The sequence below is a fragment of the Coturnix japonica genome, unplaced genomic scaffold, assembly GCF_054131305.1.
Source record: "Coturnix japonica strain WE unplaced genomic scaffold, WE-NBRP24 Scf201, whole genome shotgun sequence".
Lineage (NCBI taxonomy): Eukaryota > Metazoa > Chordata > Aves > Galliformes > Phasianidae > Coturnix > Coturnix japonica.
In genome coordinates this window covers 1-8,431 of record NW_028189104.1, presented here as the reverse complement: position 1 = coordinate 8,431, position 8,431 = coordinate 1, and the positions used below count along the sequence as shown (strand labels likewise).

At 61.1% G+C, this 8,431-nt stretch overlaps 1 protein-coding gene across 2 annotated transcripts; it reads left to right on the top strand.

The window, feature by feature from the left end:
• The first annotated feature begins 365 nt into the window (after positions 1–365).
• On the top strand, positions 366–8,427 carry LOC146750987 (ephrin-A4-like). Of its 2 annotated transcripts, XM_085535858.1 has the most exons (4): positions 366–593; positions 5,538–5,824; positions 7,516–7,585; positions 8,350–8,427. In XM_085535858.1, exons 1-4 carry the CDS (start codon positions 481–483, stop codon positions 8,411–8,413), a joined length of 534 nt encoding a protein of 177 aa, XP_085391984.1. In that variant the 5' UTR covers positions 366–480; the 3' UTR covers positions 8,414–8,427. The 2 variants fall into 2 exon arrangements, with proteins under 2 accessions (XP_085391984.1, XP_085391985.1); XM_085535859.1 differs by lacking the exon at positions 7,516–7,585.
• Positions 8,428–8,431: the final 4 nt, after the last annotated feature.

Sequence of the window (8,431 nt, the reverse complement as noted above, 5' to 3'; positions counted from 1 at the left end):
TCCCGGTATCACTCGGTCGGTACCAGTATCGGTCCCGTTCCGTCGGTTCCGGCCCATCATTCCCGGTACCACTCGGTCCCGGTATCTCTCGGTCCCGGTATCACTCGGTCCCGTTCCGTCGGTCCCGGCCCATCATTCCCGGTATCTCTCGGTCCCGTTCCGTCAGTCCCGGTATCACTCGGTCCCGGTATCACTCGGTCCCGTTCCGTCGGTCCCGGTATCACTCGGTCCCGTCCCATTATTCCCGGTACCACTCGGTCCCGGTATCTCTCGGTCCCGGTCCATAATTCCCCCCCCCCCCCCAAAGGGTTAACGTCTCTCCCGAAGTTGCCGGGCGGTGTCTCTGTTCGGATTGGCCCGAAGTTGCCGGGGCGGGGCGGCTCGGACCGGGCCGTGCCGTGCTGTACCGTACCGGGCCGCCCCCCCCCCCCAGGGCCCCCGCCCCCCGTCGCCCCCTCCCCGTCGTCCGGCGGCGGAGCCATGCGCCCCGCTCCGCTGCTCGGGCTGTTGCTTTGGGTTCCGTTGTTTTGGGTTCCGCCGCCTCCGGTTCGGGGCCGCCGTCACGGAGTCTATTGGAACGGGAGTAACCCCAGGTAAAAAAAAAACCGGGCGGTACCGGAACCGAATCGAACCGAATCGGGTTGTTCTTTGTGTGAGATCGGGATCAGAACGATTCGGTGCTGTTCTAACCGGTTCCGTTTACGTTGATTTAAGTCCGGTACCTGAGACCGGACCGGAACCGACACCGAACCGAACCGACGGGAGGGACCGGGAGCGGGGAGGTGTGTGTGTGTGTGTGGGGGGGGTTGGACGGTACCGAACCGCGGGGGTTCGGGGTGAGCTCCGGTGGTACCGGGAGGAGGCGGAGGTCGGTCCCGGTGACGCCGTGGGGCACCTCCCGGTGACGCGGAGGTGACGGGGAACACGTTTATATTAAGGGGGGGGGGGGGGTTTGTTTTGGACCGGACCGAACCGAACCCCCCCGGCCCGGTTCGTCCGGTTCGTCTCCGGGTGGCACCGACCCCCCCCATATACACACACACACACAGCGACCCCCATTGGATTCAATGGGGGGCAATAAGGGGGGGGGGCGATGGAGCATCTCTGTCCCCACGGCTGCGACTTGGGGGGTCGTTGTGGTGCCACCCCCCCCCACCTCCATCCCATTTGGGGGGGGGTCTGTGCTCACCTCATCCTTTAACCCCCCCCCCCCCATTAACTCTTGGCCTCCTCCATTTTAGGCTTTCAAAGGCTCGAGGACACCGAGTTGGGGGGGGGGTGGTTAAAGGTGGGGGGGGGGTCTGAGCTGGGGGGGGGGGGTCCTGAAGGGGCTTTGACCCCCCCACAAGAGGGTGAGTGGGGGGAGATGGGAATGGGGGGAGATGGGGGGGGGCACACCTGTAGAACAGCGCTGCTGCCTCTTTAAGGTGGGGGGGGGCTGTGGGCACTGAGTCCTCCAGCAGCTCGGGGTGGAGGTGGGGGCTGCTCGACCCCCCCCACACTGAGGGTCAGGCTGGGCGCTGTGACCCCCCCCCCCCCTTTGTAGCCCCCCCCCCCAATTCGGAGCTCGCTCCGTGTTCAGACCCGTCCCGGCCGGAGGCAGCAGCGCCGGGTGATGCTCTGAGTCAGCTCCGGTTCAATGAGACCCCCCGGCCATTATGGGGGGTGGGCAATGGGGGGGGGACCCTCTTTGGGGTCGCAGCTCCTATTGGGTTGGGGGTCTCAGCCCCTCTTTGGCTTCACAGCTCCTATTGGGGTCTCAGCCCCTATTGGGGGGTCTCAGCCCCTCTTTGGGTTTACAGCCCCTATTTGGGGATCACAGCTTCTATTGGGGGTCTCAGGCATATGTGGGGTCTCAGCTTCTGTTGGGGGTCACAGTCCCTATTTGGGGTCTAAGAGCCTCTTTGGGGTCACAGCCTCTATTGGGGTCTCAGCTCCCATTTGGGGTCTCAGCTTCTATTGGGGGTCACAGCCCCTATTTGGGGTCTCAGCTTCTATTGGGGGTCACAGCCCCTATTTGGGGTCTCAGGCCCTATTTGGGTCTCAGCCCCTCTTTGGGGTCGCAGCTCCTATTGGGGGTCTCAGCCCCTATTGAGGGTCACAGCCCCTATGTGGGGTCTCAGCTCCTATTGGGGTCACAGCCCCTATTGGGGGCCCTTCTTTGGGGTCTCAGAGCCTCTTTGGGGTCACAGCTCCTATTGGGTTGGGAGTCGCAACCCCTATTGGGGGTCTCAGTCCCTATTGAGGGTCACAGCTCCTATTGGAGTCTCAGCCCCTATTTGGGGTCTCAGCCCTCTTTGGGTTTACAGCCCCTATTGGGAGTCACAGCCCCTATTTGGGGTCACAGTCCCTATTTGGGGTCTCAGCCCCTATTTGGGTCTCAGCTCCTATTGGGGTCTCAGCCCCTATTGAGGATCACAGCCCCTCTTTGGGGTCTCAGCCCTTATTGGGATCACAGCTTCTATTGGGGGTCACAGCCCCTTTTGGGGGTCTCAGCTTCTCTTAGGGGTCTCAGCTCCTATTTGGGGTCTCAGAGCCTCTTTGGGGTCTCAGGTCCTTTTGGGGTCTCAGCCCCTATTGAGGATCACAGCTTCTATTGGGGGTCTCAGCCCCTCTTTGGGGTCTCAGCCCCTTTTGGGGGTCGCAGCCCCTATTGAGGATCACAGCTTCTATTGGGGGTCTCAGCCCCTCTTTGGGGTCTCAGCTCCTATTTGGGGTCTCAGCCCCTCTTTGGGGTCTCAGCCCCTATTTGGGGTCTCAGCCCTTATTGGGATCACAGCTTCTATTTGGGGTCTCAGCTCCTATTTGGGGTCTCAGAGCCTCTTTGGGGTCACAGCTCCTATTTGGGGTCACAGCTCCTATTTGGGGTCTCAGGCCCTATTTGGGTCTCAGGCCCTATTGAGGATCACAGCTTCTATTGGGGGTCTCAGCCCCTATTGGGGTCTCAGCCCTATTGGGGTCTCAGGCCCTATGTGGGGTCTCAGCTTCTCTTTGGGGTCACAGTCCCTATTTGGGGTCTAAGAGCCTCTTTGGGGTCACAGCTTCTATTGGGGGTCTCAGCTTCTATTGGGAGTCTCAGCCCCTCTTTGGGGTCTCAGCTCCTATTTGGGGTCTCAGCCCCTCTTTGGGGTCTCAGCCCTTATTTGGGTCTCAGGCCCTATTGAGGATCACAGCTCCTATTGGGGTCTCAGCCCCTCTTTGAGGTCTCAGCTTCTGTTGGGGGTCACAGCCCCTATTTGGGATCTCAGCTTCTATTGGGGGTCTCAGCCCCTATTGGGATCTCAGCCCCTATTTGGGGTCACAGCCCCTATTGGGATCTCAGCCCCTCTTTGGGGTCTCAGGTCCTTTTGGGGTCTCAGCCCCTATTGAGGGTCTCAGCTCCTATTTGGGGTCTCAGCCCCTCTTTGGGGTCTCAGCTCCCATTTGGGGTCGCAGCTCCTATTGGAGTCTCAGCCCCTATTTGGGGTCTCAGCCCCTCTTTGGGTTTACAGCCCCTATTGGGAGTCACAGCCCCTATTTGGGGTCTCAGCCCCTATTTGGGTCTCAGCTCCTATTGGGGTCTCAGCTCCTATTGGGGTCTCAGCCCCTATTGAGGATCACAGCCCCTATTTGGGGTCTCAGCCCCTATTTGGGTCTCAGCTCCTATTGGGGTCTCAGCCCCTATTGAGGATCACAGCCCCTATTTGGGGTCTCAGCCCCTCTTTGGGTTTACAGCCCCTATTTGGGGTCACAGTCCCTATTTGGGGTCTCAGCCCCTCTTTGGGGTCTCAGTCCCCATTTGGGGTCTCAGCCCCTATTGAGGATCACAGCCCCTATTTGGGGTCTCAGCCCTTATTGGGATCACAGCTTCTATTGGGGGTCACAGCCCCTTTTGGGGGTCTCAGCTTCTCTTAGGGGTCTCAGCCCCTATTGGGGGTCTCAGCTCCTATTTGGGGTCTCAGAGCCTCTTTGGGGTCACAGCTCCTATTTGGGGTCTCAGCCCCTATTGAGGATCACAGCTTCTATTGGGGGTCTCAGCCCCTCTTTGGGGTCTCAGCTTCTATTGGGGGTCAAAGTCCCTATTTGGGGTCTAAGAGCCTCTTTGGGGTCACAGCTTCTATTGGGGTCTCAGCCCCTATTGGGGGTCTCAGCTCCTATTTGGGGTCTCAGAGCCTCTTTGGGGTCACAGCTCCTATTGGGGGTCACAGCCCCTATTTGGGATCTCAGCCCTTATTGGGATCACAGCTTCTATTGGGGGTCTCAACCCCTTTTGGGGTCTCAGACCCTATTTGGGTTCACAGCTCCTATTAGGTTGGGGGGTCTCAGCTTCTCTTTGGGGTCTCAGCCCCTATTAGGGGTCATAGCCTCTCTTTGGGGTCACAGCTCCTATTGGGTTGGGGGTTCCAACCCCTATTGGGGGTCTCAGCCCCTATTGGGGGTCACAGCTCCTATTGGGGGTCACAGCTCCTATTGGGGGTCACAGCTCCTATTGGGGTCTCAGCTCCTATTTGGGGTCTCAGCCCCTATTTGGGTTCATAGCCCCTATTTAGGGTCACAACCCTTATTTAGGGTCACAGCCCCTCTTTGGGTTTACAGCCCCTATTTAGGGTCTCAGCCCCTATTTGGGGTCTCAGCTTCTATTGGGGGTCTCAGCCCCTCTTTGGGGTCTCAGCCCCTATTTGGGGTCTCAGCCCCTATTGAGGATCACAGCTTCTATTGGGGGTCTCAGCCCCTATTGGGGATCACAGCTTCTATTGGGGGTCTCAGCCCCTATTGGGGATCACAGCTTCTATTGGGGGTCTCAGCCCCTCTTAGGGGTCTCAGCCCCTTTTGGGGGTCTCAGCCCCTATTTGGGGTCTCAGCTTCTCTTAGGGGTCACAGCCCATCTTTGGGGTCACAGCCCCTATTTGAGGTCTCAGGCTCTATTTGGGTTCACAGCTCCTATTGGGTTGGAGGTCACAACCCCTTTTGGGGGTCTCAGCCCCTCTTTGGGGTCACAGCTTCTATTGGGGGTCTCAGCTCCTATTTGGGGTCTCAGCCCCTATTGGGGGTCTCATCCCCTCTTAGGGATCATAGCCCCTCTTTGGGTCACAGCTCCTATTGGGTTGGGGGTTACAACCCCTATTTGGGGTCACAGCCCCTATTTGGGGTCATAGCCCCTATTTGGGTCACAGCCCTTTATTTGGGGTCTCAGCTCCTATTGGGTTGGGGGTCACAGCCCCTATTAGGGGTCTCAGCCCCTCTTTGGGTTCATAGCCCCCCTTTGGGGTCCCCACTTGCCCCCCACCCCTTCATGTCACCAGGGCCGGGCCTGACATCGTGTGTGTGTGTGGGGGGGGGGGTTGGCCACATTATGGGGCGGGGGGGGGGGGGGGGGTGGGATCTTTGTCCCCCATTCATCTCCATCGGGCTGCACTTAATGGGAACTGACGGCTCCCAATGACCACAACCCCCCCCTATGGGGCGGGCAGGCGTGGGGTCAATGACCGGGATGGGGGGGGTCTAGGCTTATAATGGGGGGGGTCTTGAACCAACCCCCCCCCCATATTGATTTATAGGTTCCTACAGGACGATTATTCCATCCAAGTGTCCATCAACGACCACGTCGATATTTACTGCCCCCATTACTCGGCTCCCACCCCGTGGGCCGAGAGTTTCACGTTGTTTATGGTGGATGAGGACGGTTACCGGGATTGTACCGACACCCCCGGAGCCTTTAAACGTTGGGAGTGTAAAAACCCGTTTGCTCCGTTTGTACCCGTTCGGTTCTCTGAGAAGATCCAAAGATACACCCCGTTCTCATTGGGCTTCGAGTTCATGCCGGGGGGGACTTACTATTATATATGTGAGTGGGGGGGATGGGGGGGTATTGAGGGGGGGGGGGAGTGGGGGTTGGGGGGGGGGCTGGGTGTATTTGGGGGGGGGGGCTTGAGGTAGGGGGTGGGGGGCTTGAAGTGGGGCAGGTGGGGTTGGGGTTGGTTGGGGTTGGGGTGGGGGGGCTGGGTGTATTTGAGGGTGGGGGGTCTTGAAGTGGGGGGCAGGTGGGGTTGGGGTTGATTGGGGTTGGGGGGCTGGGTGTATTTGGGGGGGGGGGCTTGAGGTAGGGGGTGGGGGGCTTGAAGTGGGGCAGGTGGGGTTGGGGTTGATTGGGGTTGGGGTGGGGGGGCTGGGTGTATTTGGGGGGGGTGCTTGGGGTGGGGGGGATTTGGGGTAGTGGGAGTCTTGAGGTGGGGGGGAGGTGGGGTTGGGGTTGATAGGGTTTGGGGTAGGGGGGGTCTTGAAGTGGGGCAGGTGGGGTTGATTGGGTTTGGGGTGGGGGGGACTGGGTGTATTTGAGGGTGGGTGGTCTTGAAGTGGGGTGCATGTAGGGTTGGGGATGATGGGGTTTGGGGTCTTGAAGTGGGGTCTTGTAGTGGGGTGCATATAAGGTTGGGGTAGGGGGGGTCTTGAGGTGGGGGGCAGGTGGGGTTGGGGTTGATTGGGGTTGGGGTGGGGGGGCTGGGTGTATTTGGGGGAGGGGCTTGAGATGTGGGGGGGTCTTGAAGTGTGGGGCAGCCTGGGTGTGCTGGGTTGGGATGGAGGGGGTTTGGGGGGGGGTCTTGAGGTGGGGGGCAGGTGGGGTTGGGGTTGATTGGGGTTGGGGTGGGGAGGGCTGGGTGTATTTGAGGGGGGGGCTTGAAATGGAGTGTATATAAGGTGGGGTTGATTGGGGTTGGGCTTGGGCTTGGGGTGGGGGGCAGGTGGGGTTGGGGTTGATTGGGGTTGGGATGTGGGGGCTGGATGTATTTGGGGGGGGCTTGAAATGGGGGCAGGTGAGGTTGGGGTTGGGGTTAATTGGGTTTTGGGGTGGGGGGTTCTTGAAGTGGGGGGCAGGTGGGGTTGGGGGTTGGGGTTGATTGGGTTTGGGGTGGGGGGGCTGGGTGTATTTGGGGGGAGGGCTTGAAGTGGGGTGTATATAGGGTTAGGGATGATTGGGTTTGGGGGGGAGACTTGGGGGGGGGTCTTGAAGAGGTGGGGGGCAGGGGCAGGTGGGGTTGGGGTTGATTGGGGTGGGGGGGGGCTGGGTGTATTTGGGGAAGGGCTTGAGGTAGAGGGTGGGGGGCTTGACGTGGGGAAGGTGGGGTTGATTGGGTTTGGGGTGGGGGGTGGCTGGGTGTATTTGGGGGGGGCTTGAAATGGGGAGGGGTCTTGAGGTGGGGGGCAGGTGGGGTTGGGGTTGATGGGGTTTGGGGTGGGGGTGGCTGGGTGTATTTGGGGGGGGGAGGGGGGTTGAAATGGGGGGGAATATAGCATTGGGGTTGATTGGGTTTGGGATGGGGGGGATCTTGAGGTGGGGGGGGGCTTGAGGTGGGGGGGCAGCCTGGGTGTGCTGGGTTGGGGGGGGGTCTTACACTGGGGGGTCTCCATACAGCCGAGGGGGGGGGCGCGCCCTGCCTGGCTCTGTGCCTCCCCCCCCCCCCCCCCCCCCGGTGGGTCTCGGAGGTGGTTCCGGTACCGGACCCCCCCCAACAGCCGTTCTAACCCCCCCCCCCCCAGCCGTGCCCACCCCCCGGGAGCGCCGGGCGCTGCCTGAAGCTGCGAGTCTCCGTCTGCTGCAAAACGTCCAGTGAGGCCGGGGGGGGCGGGGGTGTAAATGGGGGTCGGGGGGGCAGCTGGGGGTCCGGAGGTTCGAGTGGGGGTCTGAAGTGTGGGTGGGGGTCCAGTGGTTTGGGTGGGGGTCCAAAGGTTCGGGTGGGGGTCCGGAGGTTCGGGTTGGGGTCCGGGTGTATGAATGGGGTCCGGGGGTGCACTTGGGGTTCTGGAGGTTCGGTTGGGGGTCCGGCTGTATGAATGGGGATCCAGAGGTTCGGGTGGGGGGTCCGGGGGTCCAGTTGGGGGTCCAGAGGTTCGGGTCGGGGGTCCAGTTGTAGGAATGGGGGTCTGGGGGTTCGGGTCGGGGTCCAAAAGTATGTGTGGGAGATGGGGGGTTCGGGTCCAGGTATATGGATGGGGGTCCGGGGATGCAGTTGGGGGTCCAGAGGTTCGGGTGGGGGTCTGGAGGTTCGGGTGGGGGTCAGAGGTTCGGGTGGGGGTCCAGTTGTAGGGATGGAGATACAGAGGTTCAGGTGGGGGTCCAGACGTTCGAGTGGGGGTCCAGAGGTTCGGGTGGGGGTTCGGAGGTTCGGATGGGGGTTCGGAAGTACGTGTGGGGGTCTGGAGGTTCGGGTGGGGTTCGGAGGTTCGAGTGGGGGTCAGAGGTTCGGGTGGGGGTCCAGTTGTAGGGATGGGGATACAGAGGTTCGGGTGGTGGTTCCGGTGGGTCCAGTTGCGGTTCCGGCTGTTCCGGGTCACCCCGTTGTGTAGTTCTGACTCTTTTTGGTTCCGTTTCAGCTCCAGACCCGCTGACCGAGGTCCCGAACTCGCAGCCCCGTGGGAGGGGGCGGCCGGAGGGTGAGTGACGGGGGGGGGGGCG

What these genes read in the sequence shown, in the direction of transcription:
- LOC146750987 (XM_085535858.1), top strand. Translation starts at nt 481, where the DNA reads ATGCGCCCCGCTCCGCTGCTCGGGCTGTTGCTTTGGGTTCCGTTGTTT. An exon ending in GGGGACTTACTATTATATAT is followed by an intron (nt 5,825 to 7,515) that starts GTGAGTGGGGGG and finishes CCCCCCCCCCAG; the next exon opens with CCGTGCCCACCCCCCGGGAG. An exon ending in CGTCTGCTGCAAAACGTCCA is followed by an intron (nt 7,586 to 8,349) that starts GTGAGGCCGGGG and finishes GTTCCGTTTCAG; the next exon opens with CTCCAGACCCGCTGACCGAG.